The 14,000-nt window shown below is 34.0% G+C and overlaps 3 protein-coding genes across 3 annotated transcripts; 1 reads left to right on the forward strand and 2 right to left on the reverse strand.

The window, feature by feature from the left end:
- Window positions 1–2,024: 2,024 nt before the first annotated feature.
- LOC17895008 (9-cis-epoxycarotenoid dioxygenase NCED9, chloroplastic) lies at window positions 2,025–4,159 on the reverse strand. The gene has a single exon (XM_006301953.2). The coding sequence runs from the start codon at window positions 3,896–3,898 to the stop codon at window positions 2,063–2,065; it is 1,836 nt and encodes a 611-aa protein (XP_006302015.2). The 5' UTR covers window positions 3,899–4,159; the 3' UTR covers window positions 2,025–2,062.
- Window positions 4,160–8,238: 4,079 nt separating this feature from the next.
- Window positions 8,239–9,654, reverse strand: LOC17895138 (exopolygalacturonase). Its single transcript, XM_006301365.1, has 3 exons — window positions 9,496–9,654; window positions 8,551–9,378; window positions 8,239–8,472 (listed from the first exon to the last, which is right to left on the reverse strand). Exons 1-3 carry the CDS (start codon window positions 9,652–9,654, stop codon window positions 8,239–8,241), a joined length of 1,221 nt encoding a protein of 406 aa, XP_006301427.1.
- Window positions 9,655–12,845: 3,191 nt separating this feature from the next.
- Window positions 12,846–13,398, forward strand: LOC17895603 (VQ motif-containing protein 10). The gene has a single exon (XM_006302961.2). The coding sequence runs from the start codon at window positions 12,983–12,985 to the stop codon at window positions 13,316–13,318; it is 336 nt and encodes a 111-aa protein (XP_006303023.1). The 5' UTR covers window positions 12,846–12,982; the 3' UTR covers window positions 13,319–13,398.
- Window positions 13,399–14,000: the final 602 nt, after the last annotated feature.

The following is a 14,000-nucleotide window of genomic DNA, read 5'->3' on the forward strand; positions in this document are numbered from 1 at the left end:
AAGTGTATTTTGCACGATTTTTCACTCCTAATTTTTATTTGTACTCAAATAATGTTTGATCATTTGATTGATTCATTACACGTACACATATACTGTATATTGATTGTTTCATGAAGAAGAAAATAGCGCAAGCAACCTGGATTTGCTTGCGTTGGGTTCCATATCTCACGACACGTAGACACATACTATTATGATTATGATACATCATCATATAATAGTTGACAATAGGGAAAGCACACACACGTTAAGATATATAAGTAAATAGATAGAAACAGTTGTTATATATAAAAAAGAATTTAAAAATGGTTAGAATACGTATCCAGAAGTCTCCATAGTCAATGAACTTTGATCTAGAAACATCGAATGAACTCACGTACTGTAACACCGTGGCATTTTTAGCTTCTGCCTACAAACTCGTCACTTGATTTCTCTTTATATATCGAGGCGTCAAATTCCAAGACAACTTTTGCCTATATACTTCTTTTGGTGAATATACTATCTTAAAGACAAAAACGGTGTATACTATAGTATAAAATACTTATTATCTCGGTCGATGCTATTTGTTTATTATGATCTCTCTAGCTCTGAGGACAAAAAAAAAACTATATAAGAAAGACACGTACGCAATAATTAAAATTTAAACCCAAAGCAGTCATTATCTGTAGAATAAAGAGCGGTTGTGGAGTGCATTACATGTTCCAGTTGTAGAATCTATCGATTGGCTATTGTGAACTGCGAGTGCTTATGTACGTGCGTCAGAACCAATAGAAGTAGGATAAAAGATCATACAAAGTCAAAAACTATGCGATGTATATCCAGTATTCCAGTGCACAACAACTTCGACGTAAACCCATGAATAAAGCAAGGAAGTAAAATCCGATTTATATATAAATGTATTTTCTTTTTCTTAAGTTTTAGTTCTAGGCTTCTAGCTGCCTTCTAAAGTTTAACAAAATCATATATACTTATATATATATATATATATCGATTTTTCATTTTAATATAATGATTCTGTAATTCTGTAAAATTCTGTAAAATAAAAAACCACATCAAGATAACTTAATCCATACTATGAGGAATATTAACGCCTAATTCTGTTTAGCCGATTCAAGAACAAGTTTAAATGATGTTTACACTATCTTCACGTATGATGAAACTGAAGAGCGAAGGTTAAGATAAGTCTTTTCATATTTAAATGAAGTTAGACGAATTTATAGCGTTTCAACATTTGAGTGCTATCAATTACAATTTGAAGTTCTCACTAATATCCATAGACTTGAAGAAAAGATATTTTCTGAGTTCATACTTTTGTAATATACCAATTATTGGAAGCAGAAGAAAAAAAAGTAGAGAAAGAGAAGTAGCTGATCATTGCAAGAAGACAAAGAAGGAGCAGGGACCCCATTCTCAAAACAGAGATAACATGAGATATTTTTGGGTTTCCCATTTTCTAAGGTAACATTCTTTCTAAGAAGCTTCTTCCATTTATTTTTATTTTACGTAACATATAATCAAAATAATATCACCGTGAATATTCCTAGATGGTTAGTGAGAGTACCATTGATAATGGTGGTCTGACTTAGTTCTGTAAACTATTTTGACTATTTTTAGATCGAATTATTTTAAGTATTAGTGGTCTTTTTGTCATAGTTTTATAGAAATAATTCTGCTTAATTAGACTATTTCTAGCAGGGCCATCTTTTACATAGATGAAATCTATAGGCGGCGTCACAATAAGTTCTTTGTTCATCAGTACATATACATCATTAGAAACTTCGCTACAAAAATTCCAACACTAGATCAACCTTTGCAAAGTATAATGTCGCATAAATCAAGATCATGAGTTATCCCGAGTAAACGAATGAGCCCAACCAAGACTATATCCACCATATAATTAACTATCTTTTTTATTTTCTTTCTCAGCTTGTAGTTAGTTCTCTAATGGAATGTTAATTATATACATAAACAAGAGCCTCGTTCCCGGGGACTAATACACAACAGTCCCTCAGGCAACACTCTCTCTATATAAAACCCTAAACTTTTCAAAAACCTAATATTAACACTAAGCTTGATTCAATAGATCTTCTTTACTAATGAACGTCCCGTGGAAACCATAAGGCACTCTCGACGGAAGCGCAACCGTAGCCTCGAGCTTCAGATTAACGGCGTTAATGATTTGAAGTTCCGACTTCACCTTCTCCTCGTCGTGGACAAACACCATAATGTAACCACCGTCTTCTTCTCCGTCACCGGAAGGCAGAAACAGAGGCTCTCCTCCGTATTTCCCGTCTCCGTATATATACTTTTGAATCTCTCCGGTCGATATGTCCACTTTCGCGAAACCGGACACTTTAGGCCACGGTTCGGTTAAAGCAAGGTAAACAAACCGGGTTTTTCTACCTAATAAATTACGGTTTACCATACCGGCTTCGAGATTAACTTGTTCGGATATAACCGGTCGACGTGTTGATTCCCCTGTTTTCAGGTTTAGTCTTATCTCCGACAAAACACTCTCAAGTGTTTCGTCGTGTTCGTTGAAAATCGAATCAGGTGGCGTCATACATGATCCGATCACGACAACCTCGTCTGTTTCTGGCTCTTCCCAAGCGTTCCATAGATGGAAACAGAAACAATCTGGTACTTCGATCCATTGAATCGACGAAGCATCTTTAGCTTGTTTATTCAGAATACCAAATCTTGATTTCTTGTTCTCATCGTAAACCACCGGAGAACCACCTCTGATCATCTCCGGTAATCTGAAAACCACTTGTTGATCTGGGATCACTACGAAGTTCTCAGTGATCGCGAAGTCGTGGATCATTGTCGGCTGATCAAGAGGAATCTCGACGTCCGGTGATTTCTCACCGTCGGGTGAGAATCTGAAGTATTTTAGGTAAGGCTTCGAAACGACGTCGTAGCTTAAAGCGAATAGTTCTCGGGTTTCCGGGTCGATTTTCGGGTGGGCTATCATTGTGGATTTAAGCTGACAGTCGAAGTCGTACCGACCCAAAGTTTCTAAATCTCCGGTTTGAGTGACTTTGACATGGTACGGTAAGTCATCTTCGGACATGGCTAAGAGATGACCGTTGAAATAGACTAAACCGGCATTAGCGACACCGAGTCCTCGGGTCGGGTCGACTAATCCGAATAGTCCACGGGTATTGAAGAGCATAAGCTTGGCGATACCTAAATGTCCGTGAAGCTCTCCAATTGCTTTGGGGAAGACAGGGCGACCAGATTCTCGCTCTTGAACCAACCGGTTTGTTTCGGTGAACCGGCAAGCGTAGCTAACCGAGCCGTTATCGAACTGGACAGAGTGAATCATACCGTCACCGTCGAACAAATGGTGGCCGGAGACTGGTTTGTGGAGCGGATTCGCTCCGTTTCGGACGTAAACTCCTTGAATGCACTCTGGTACTGCTCCAGTCACCGGAAGGTTATGCACGACTGGTCGCTCCGGTACCGGGAAGAAATTTCCGGCAATTTGGACGGTGGGATCCGCAGTTTTAGGAAGCGGATGACGACGGAGTTCGTGAGAAACCATGGCGCTCTCCACCGCGTCTAAAATATTGGCGGCGGTTCTCTGTACCGGATTTAGTTTAGGATTTTGATTGGTAGTTTTAGGGATAAGACTGGCGACATCGTTGCATAGTTTCTGCCAAGACGGTGGTGTGAATGTCGGAGATTGGAGAGAAGATGAGATGGGAGATGTTTTGTCGAAAGAGGAAGAAACAGAGCAAAGGGTTAGTAGCTTCTTGTTGCCGAGTGTCGAAGAAAACGATAGAGATTTGTGTCTAGACGAAGAAGAAGAAGAAGAAGAAGAAGAACTTGAGAAAGTTGGATCGAGAAATTGGGTAGAAGTAGAAGGAAATAGTAAGGTAGTAGAAGTAGAAGCCATAGTCGATGGATGTTTCTGATAAAACGATGTGTTTTAGGCGTGAGAATATTATTATTGGTTTCTTCAAGAGCAAGTATTATGAGTTTTGCCCATAATTGTGGTGTGACTTGTTTGTGTGAGGTCTGATTGGAGTATATTCGGACAGGAGGTGCTACTTATACATGGATGATGGAAGGGTACTATTGTCTTCTCACTAGTTCTTCTTGTTTTTCCACATTATTGACACATGTCTCGTAATTATCTGACGAGACATACATTGTTTCAGCTCTTCTTCTTTTTCTTTCTTTTTTTTTTTTGTTTTGTTAACGTTTTAGCATAAAAGTTAAAATAAGTTGTATAAATTTGATAATTTCGCTTAAAACGTTTCTAGTTTAAGAGATCAGATATATATTAATAATTTCCAAATGTTTTATATATAAGTAGTTATGTATTATGTCACGTTAAAAGAAAATGTTTTATGTCACGTAACATAAAACAAACAAATATAACAACTGAGATGATGATGTACCAACAATGTGAGTACTTTAAAAAAAAAACAGTGTGAGGACTTTCGTTAACCGAACTTAATCCAGTTAGAGAACAACTATGCTATGTAAATGTTATTAATTTGTTATACAATGCATATATAAACATTAAAAAGTGTTTACAAATTATTGAGTTATGCAGAATAAATTCATATATACATGAAAGATTCTAACAAGAGATTCGATTATATAAAAATAGGTTGAGTGACTAAATTAATTAAGTGGGTTGGTTAGGATCATTATCTGTTGAGTAAACATCCACTTGAAAATTCAAATGAAGCAATCGTAGATGCATCACAGTCCACTAAATTACAACACCATTAACCAATCATTTTATATCATTCTTAATTAACGGAACATGCATGGCTTCAGGTGCCCATCTTTTACAGCACCAGGTTTCTAAACCAATCTCCCAATTGTGATATAAATGTTTTGGTTTTTGATGAAGAAACATTATTATACGATCGAATTTTCCAAGTAGATCTTTTTTATTAACATCATTTGATTTGTATTCTAATTGATCGCAACTAGGCATGACCACGGTTACGGTTAATGCGGTTATGGTTAATTAACCACCGGTTAACGGTTATAATTTTTTAACCATAACCTTAATCATTATATATACGGTTAAGACGGTTACGGTTATATACGGTTACGGTTAATTACGGTTACGGTTAAATACGGTTACGGTTATTTGATGATTATTATAATATTAATATTGGAGATAAAATTTTATGAAATATGATTTATTTTACAAGTAAAAAATATATGTGATTTCAATTATTTATAGTGAATTAGTTAAATCTGGGTATTGTATACAGTTATAATATAATTTATTTTAAAATTTTAAATATGCGGTTAACCGAGCGTTTAACCGTACGGTTAACCGACGATTAATTACGGTTAATTAACGGTTACGGTTATTATTATTTTTTAACCGTAACTAATTTACTTTTACGGTTAACGGTTACAATTTTTAACCGTTTTATACGGTTACGGTCCGGTTACGGTTGATAAACGGTCCGGTTACGGTTAAAAATACGGTTAAGGTTAGCTTTTGCTCATGCCTAATCGCAACATCGTTGGTTTACAATTTTGGACATGAATTAAATGATATGATTAATCACTATCTATTGTATTGTATGAGTTACCCAAGTCCTTCTCGCTCACAAATTATAATATGTGGATTCTTTAACACATTAAAATTCTAAACTAAAAATAAAAATAAAAAAAGCTCAGGTTTGAATTGAAATGATCTTCTGTTTAAAGATTAGATAAATGCATCTAAATAAAAGAGATTAGACTATAACTCTAATTTGACTACCTCGAGCACCAAACTTTATTGTTCTTTATGGCTGTACTTTGAAAATTATGCATAGATAACCATATACTACTTCCCTAATCGGAAGGCTTCGAAGTTTAAACTATATAGTATGTGAATATATGCATATATATATATATATATATATGCGCATTAATCTTATAGAGTTACAATATGTTACGTACGTTCATATATGTAATACGGTTCAATTCATGTGACCACATGGAAGCACATGCTTAAACCAAGTCACCCTTTGATTTTTCCCAAGATTCATATATATGTATACCTATTATTGTCCAATGGGAAAAAGTGCGCATATACAAATGACAAACTATATTATAACTAAAAATAATGGTTTAATAGATGAATAGTTGCTTTGGATTTACTGATATCCATTGAAAGGTATGATACGGTCGGTCCAACAATCTACATTAACTAATCCAACTAGTAACTAACAAACTTTATGATTGGCTTTGGCTATATGTATAAATAATAATAATAATGATTGGCTCGCATGACCATTATTGTTAGTAACATGGTCCTTGCTTATTATTTGTTTACTTTAACTAAACCTACTAAACCTTTTTTATGAAACGCTTAATATGATGCCCAAAAATCATATAGTTCTTCGTGGCTAAATAATGTAATTTAGCTCAAAGGCTACAGTCATATGTATACATGGTTACAAAATTTTGACATTTATTTTGTCGAACATGTGCTTCAGTGCTTCCACTTCCTTCGTAAAAAAAAGAAACAGCATGTAATATATATATATAAAAGTTTTGAATTCAAAAAATATACAAACAGAGAAAATTATTATAATAAACTAAAAAATTTGTATACAAAAAGACATTATAGTCATAGGCTATAGCATAGTCTTATGGAAGCATTCGAGAGAGTTTTGACCAACCGACTTTACCTGAAAAAACTGCCTAAGCCCTTAATGACCGACCTAACGGATCTTTGGTTGCAAATTGCTTTTATTAATAATTATAACGTTCTCTTAAACATGCCTTCTTGCGACCATTTAGATTAAATAATTTAAATTCACATCATAAACCAAATTAGTTTAATTAAACAATAGTTTGTCCTACTCAATAATTAATAGTATCATACAAGAAAACAATTAATCCCATAATTAGAAATTTAATTATTAAATTAAAGGTCGGCTGCGTATCGGATCTTCGGATTAATAAACAACACAAAAGCATATGGTATACGTAAATGGCTCCATATGCCCTCTTTATTCATAACTTAATCATTTGATGATTGGAACTAAACTGAAATAACAATAATCAATGATTTATGATTACATAACTAAAAGTCTAAAAGTAACATGTTGGTCCAAGGGTGGTTTTTGTCCAGTGACCAATTAATAATTTTAAATATGTTTAGTGACATATATTAACTTATAATCCTACGATATATATAGTCATCTTGATATACACATATACATGAATTTAGCATATGATCAGCATGGGATTAAGATTTGATGAGACAAGCAATAATTGGTCCTGGTTGATAGATATTCGTCAGGCAGTGTAAATTAAAACGTGAAAACTTCCTCACGAGTGATGGCCCATGTATATAGGTGATCATCATTTTGTGGTTGAAAAAAATACTCACATGGACTGATGTACTCACATATATCTCCTTATGGCACTATATTTTTTACATATACATTTATATATCCGAATTATAATACAATCCAAACAAAAAATGATCGCCAGGAAACAAGTTCAGATTAATATCTTCAAACCATTTCATGAACCTATAGACCGATCTCATTCTCTTGACGTACTCGTTAATTTAACTGAGTTAAACGATTTTGTAAGAAACTTGGGCGATGGATGTGTGATATCAATATGGTGAAACAGAAGATAAAGCTGAAAGGGCATATCCACTTGAATGAAAGCACTCTGGGTAAAAACTTCACATATATCATCAACCTACTAATAAAATCATGCACACTTAAGAAACAGAGCATCTTATAAATAACGAAAATCTCAACTGCACTCCAAACAGAGCATCTGATTATATTAAACTATATAGAATTATAGATCAACATAGTAGTTATCTGAAAAGAAATTACAGGGTTCGGAGGAGAGTCGAAATTACCTCTTATACAATGTCTCATTGTCTTTTGTTGAATGACAAACATGAAACATTGTTGAAATTTATAAAATATGACAAATAAGAATAGTGAAATGACAAATACGAATGGAGAAAGAATTTTATTTTGTTACTGGAATACAATTGAAACTTTAAATGATTAAAGAATGTAAATTCAAACCTTTTATCAAAAGGAAAAAAATATTATTGAAGTTTATAAAATATGACATAACCAAAGGGATTCAAAGTTCCCATTAGAATAGCTCCAACTTGACTAAACTAACTGAGTAAATATGATCAGAGAGTGTCAAGACCAAGAGTTACAAAACTATATAATAAGAAAAGTCGATGATGAACTATATAGGATGAATTCAAACTGCAGATCAACGGATGCAAGACTGAGGAGAAATCTTGCCACGTGCTCGACCGCCAACATTCTCACACAAAGCGGTGGCTGGACCGTCAGGTCCACGGTGCACTAAGTTAACGTTGAGAAGCTCTACGCCTTTGCAAGGAGCATTCTTGCTACATTGGAACTTCACGGCCACTTTATCTTTCGACGTCCCCCAAATGTTATTGTACTTGACGTCTTGTATCTGAACCTGTGAAGCTGACGACTGCAATTAACAAGAAAAAAATTCTAATTAAATCATCTCAAGAAAACAAAAAAACTTGTTTCTTGTGGTGGAGGTTACCTTCAGGTTGCAATGTGAGTTCGGACAGTATTGTTGATCTATGTTGATTGGGTTTCCGACATTAATCATTTGAAGATTCTTGTAAAGGAAATGTGAAACTAAGTTCGGTGTACCCGACGAGGCCCATGTCTTGATCCGTACTCCATTAGTCGTACCGTTAAAGATGGAATCCCTAACCGTTAATCCCTGAACGCTCTTCTCACCTTTAAACCTTCCAAGACTCCCAACGCTGATTCCATGGCCCGGTCCACAGTTGACCTTGAAGATATCCAAATCCGTGGTCCCCGACAAGATCGCTATGCAGTCGTCGCCAGTGCCGATGTTAACATTGTGGATCTTCATGTGGCTTGATGAACCTATCTTGATTCCGTCGGTGTTAGGGCTATCTCCGGGAGCCTTAATGGTAACGCTTGTGATGTCAAAGTATTGGACTGCGAAGAAGTTGAGGTGAGCCATCTTGCTATTGATCGACTTGATGTGGTTGATTTTTGAGAATCTCACGAATTGGAATCCCATGTTCATAGGTAGAGGCCGGCAGTTAAGGGTTAGGCGACAATTGTTGAGTGGCCAAGAGTAGCTTCCTTGTCCATCAAGAATGCCACCGCCTGAGACCGTGAGATAGTCAACGTACCTGAATATGATCCACGTGTCTTGTTTGATGGCGTTAGCATCTTTAGGAGCTAGCAAAGTTCCTTTGATGATGAAACTAATCCGACTTTTGCATGGACCCGTGAAGGATACGCCACCGAGGTAGAAGGTTCCAAATGGCACGTACACTCTAGAGTTTCCTTTCCATTGGCACGCATCTTTCCACGCCTTTGTAAACGCCTAGACGAGAAGCCAAGACAAAAAAAATAAAAATCAAACCCGTGTAAGAATTAACCAATAAATCAAACGTTAATGTTGAATTAGTTGGATCAAAACAAAAACGAGAAATGTCATTACAATAGCATTGTCTGTTTTGCCGTCACCACGAGCACCATAGTTTCTAACATCGAAGATCTTTCTTCCTGCGAGAGCGGTAGAAGCGGCTACTGAAATGCTATTACTTGCGACGGCAGCTATGAATAAAATTAGCATAAATCCAGAAATAGTGGAAGCCATTTCTTTCTTCTTATTCACGAGTTGTCTTTTTTTTTTTTTTGGAATTGAAATGTAACAAAAAGAGTTGTAGTGCCTTTTGGTAAGACTTGAGAGCGTGAAGATAGTGGTAGTATCATCTTAATGTATATATACTAGTGCGATCTCTCGATACCATTAGCTATATCAGTGGCTTGATCCTTGTTACCGTTATTTTTGGTTAAAATAGATTTTTTCTTAATTAATCATCCAAATTAATGTGTTTCTTTAATAGTACAAATTGATTTGTTTCTGATAATAATGGTTTATTTCTATAATTCCTTGTATATGAACAATATATTAGTAAATATGGTAAATTGTTCCAATCTTGTTTATTAATCTTGTCTATTAAATTTTTTTTTTTGTCAACAATCTTGTCTATTAATTGTGGGATCAAATTATCAATAAATTGCTTCTTTAACTCTAATTTTTTTTTTTGCATTAATTTAGTTCTCGGGTTATATATATACATTAACAGTTGAATTGATATCGCTTACCAATAAACGTTAATTATCATAATTAACTAGCATTTGAAAATATCTCAAATCGTTATGAAATATTTGAAATTAAAACCGTCAAAAGCAAAGATGAAAAAAAAGAAAGTAAAAACTCATATCCGGCCATAAAAGAAGCCCATCCTGCGAAATCTGCTACCAAAGCCCCATAGCGAGCCCGTGGACCAAATATTATTATTTTATATTAAATCTAATTTATAATAAAGTTTATTTGATCAGCTTAATATTATATATATATCTTTACATATCTTTATTTTCTTAAGGAAAACATGGAAGTACTTTATAATATTGAAATATACTTTAGAATATTGAAATGCTTCAAAAGCGTAACAATCTTTAAATATTTTGTAATATTGGTATAGTAGTTATAATACCTATAGTTAAAAAAAATTTAAAACATAAAAATCTTTGAGATTTACAAGTTCGAATGGCGTTGAATTAAAGGATCTATCTTCTAAAAGAGAGTCAAATTACATTGTTTAAACCTTGCTTTTTCACTAATTTAAAATCTTTTTTAATCACAAAACATGTAATTAATCTTCCAATCAGCGAGGATTATGTGCATAAATCCATAACCATTAATCTAGAATCTTTTTATTTTCTTATAATTATTTTTGGCTTTTTCGTATTTTAGATATAAACCGTTTTATAATGAATCGGACGAGAAAACAATCTTAACTTGAAAGATATATGATTAATTATTAGTCTATATGGAAAGCTGTTGAGAATCAATAATATACGTTATCTGTTGGGACTGTATTAGTTGATATATATTATAAAATACTTAGGGCGATCAATTCAAAAAGGAAACATTCAGGGGTCTGAGTCAAGTTTTTCAGTCAAAATCTTACTCTGATCATGTTACTGCCAAACTTGACTTTGCCTTTATCTTGTCGTTCATGTGTGTCCATAAAAAAACTAGGATATACAAAACTATACTTATAGTTATAGGTAATGATACCTGATTGATTATACATAAATGGTAATACCTTCGACTAATCCCATCATATCAAGTTATCAAACCCTTTATCCAAAAATAAATAAATTTAGTAACCCTATGTCCCTATCATCATATGAAAACACAAAATTAAGAAATAAAATTTATAACTAATTTGCATACGATGGGATTCTTCCTCTTTTTTTTTTTTTGTCTGGTACAACCGTACGAAGAACTAATTTGCAATTTGTGAAAAGAATCTTGGGAATATAATGAATAAAAATGTGTCAAAATAAAAATAAAAAGGCAATAAAATAATGAATGATGGTCGCTTATTAAACTTTCCATGAAACATCGTATGTAACTATCTCATTGACTTCTTGTATCATTTGTTGAATTTTGTAAATCTCTCTTTTACAAAATGCAAATGGGAAAAACAAGAAAGACAAAAAACTCTTTTTACAAAATAATAGTATACAAGAAAAAACTTAAGTAACTGACCATGTCTATTAAGGATGAGTTTATAATCAAACAGAAGATGCATATAACTAGATATAGTCAACATTTACGTACCTCACAGTGAATATATTTCGATTTCATAATACTAATATATATAAAAAGATTATATATGTTTCATATAACAGTTAATTATGCTGTTCTAAAACAGGAAACAAGACAATCAACATGAAAAGAAAATATAATCATTGAGTTGAGACACATCATTGTACTTTACTTCTAGAAGCATGAGCGATGACGACTTTATTTTGTTTTAAAGTTATAACGAGAATAGGGTTTGGGACGTGCGAATTCTACTCACGTGCAAATACTTTCTAAGTTTTTTTTTTTCTTCAATAAAACATTTTCGTAGGCTGTTGTTTTCAAGTGAATATGTGGTGGGATTCATCAAAGAAGGCGTACTTTGACCCACGAAAACAATGTTGTAAGATGATTTTTTCCTTTCTTTTTTGTAATTTAATAGAACTTATAGATATTACATAATGGTGATATAAATAATTTAATGTTTGGTCCTTCAAGGCTGCTGGATTGTTATTAATTAACGGTCAACATGTCTCAACGATCAATGAGTTTCTTTCTTATTTATGCATAAGAATTGCAATGTGTGGTTTCGATTGATCTCATTAAATGTATAATGATTGTAGTAGTCTTGTAGAACAAAAAACATTACACAATTAATTAGTTCGTTGTCTATGTTATTGAGCTAGTTTTATTAGTAGTTCGTAAAATTATCCTTGATGATAATTATTGACTATTGCTGATAATTGATAAACCAACCGAAGAAAACTGGTAATATATATAGTCGTTTAATTTCATAATTAGTCGTATAAAAAATAAAACCATTCAATCGTATAACTTCACTGGCAAGCCATGTCTAGAACCATAATAAATATTGGTCGACTTCGAGCTAGCTATATAAAATAAGTTAGAAAATTCAACGAATACGATCAAAATGACATATGTTCGAAGAAAAAAAGTTGGTCGTCGAGAATGTATCATGACGTCATCGAAAACAAAAAACTAGGTCGTCACCTATTTCTGGTACGTGCACGAGCTTTCAAACGTCATACGAAAATTTTAATTTAACGACTCAGTTCAGTGCTCCCCACAAAAGATTATATCAGTTCACATCTCTGTCTCTCTGTCTCTCTCTCGTATCTATATAAATACCTGAGTATGCAACTATGCATATAAACAATATACAAACATCTGAGCATCCAAAGACAAGAGGAAGAGCTAATTATAACGCTGATATATACGATCTCACTAAGATCTCATTTCATTCTCAAAACTTGTTTGTTTTCTGTTTCTTTAATATCATCTATAAGTTTTATATACATACGTAATGTCTGGAAGAGGGAAAGTGAAATCGGAGCCGATGAAGGTTGTTTTCATAAACACACAGTACGTTGAGACAGATGCTCGTAGCTTCAAGACCGTTGTTCAAGAACTCACAGGTAAGGACGCCATCGTCGCCGCCGGTCCTTTTGACTCCCCATCCGCCTCCGACAGCCGTTGTTACGGTGGCCGTGGTAGTAAAATCGGTGAAGATACCAGACAGTTCTACGGCGGCGGAGGAGGAGGTGGATCAGGACGATTAGAGTCGACGACGGAGTTCGATACATTTTTCAAGGAGATGCCTCAGATGGAGGAGTTTTATAAACTATGGTCAGAAACTTGAGTCAATTAAAATTATATGTCGTCAATGATTTTAATTATTCTCTTTCTTCTTGAAATCGAATCGTTCTCTTTATCCTCCCACTGAGGTTATGTTTTTGTGATATGAATTGAATCATCTCGAGTATCAAAATTAGGTCCAATTCCGAATATTACAATTTGGAAAGAAATAACGTGAGTTACATAAATAGTATGGCCCATGAAGCCCAAATTTTAAACGGTCTTATAGTTTTTAAATGTTGGTTTAAAGGCCCATGAAGCCCAAGTTTTTGCTTTTGTTGTTTGCGTGAATTTCCCAAAAAGTTGGGATACTTCTAATTTTTAGTTGTCTACAAACTGATACTAATATATAAGTGTACGTACACACACAACACATATGTCAGTCTACCAACCGAAAAAACCAATCAGGGTACTATATTAATATTATCCGGATAAGTTCACAAGTTTTGTTTAAATCCAACTTATAGTTCACAACAACCAAATCAAGCATTATGTGAACTAACCTTCTTTGTGTGTTTTATGTATATAAAAAAAGAGAGGGCTGCGTAAATGGCCGAGGCAAATAGAAACAAAACTCATGGTTGACCTTCTCTAACAAACCTTTAACCAATTTTGTGTTGGGTGAACCATTTCTTTTCATTAAACCTCATACACACACACACACACACACGATTTTGGTCGCCTCA

The sequence above is a fragment of the Capsella rubella genome, unplaced genomic scaffold (genome assembly GCF_000375325.1).
Source record: "Capsella rubella cultivar Monte Gargano unplaced genomic scaffold, Caprub1_0 scaffold_2, whole genome shotgun sequence".
Classification (NCBI taxonomy): Eukaryota; Viridiplantae; Streptophyta; class Magnoliopsida; order Brassicales; family Brassicaceae; genus Capsella; species Capsella rubella.

Excerpts from the sequence above, each read along its gene's own strand:
- LOC17895138 (XM_006301365.1), bottom strand. The coding sequence starts at position 9,654 with ATGGCTTCCACTATTTCTGGATTTATGCTAATTTTATTCATAGCTGCC. Across the intron at positions 9,379-9,495 it reads GCAAAACAGACAATGCTATT|GCGTTTACAAAGGCGTGGAA; the intron begins GTAATGACATTT and ends CTTCTCGTCTAG. Across the intron at positions 8,473-8,550 it reads ACTCACATTGCAACCTGAAG|TCGTCAGCTTCACAGGTTCA; the intron begins GTAACCTCCACC and ends TGTTAATTGCAG.
- LOC17895008 (XM_006301953.2), bottom strand. The coding sequence starts at position 3,898 with ATGGCTTCTACTTCTACTACCTTACTATTTCCTTCTACTTCTACCCAA.
- LOC17895603 (XM_006302961.2), top strand. The coding sequence starts at position 12,983 with ATGTCTGGAAGAGGGAAAGTGAAATCGGAGCCGATGAAGGTTGTTTTC.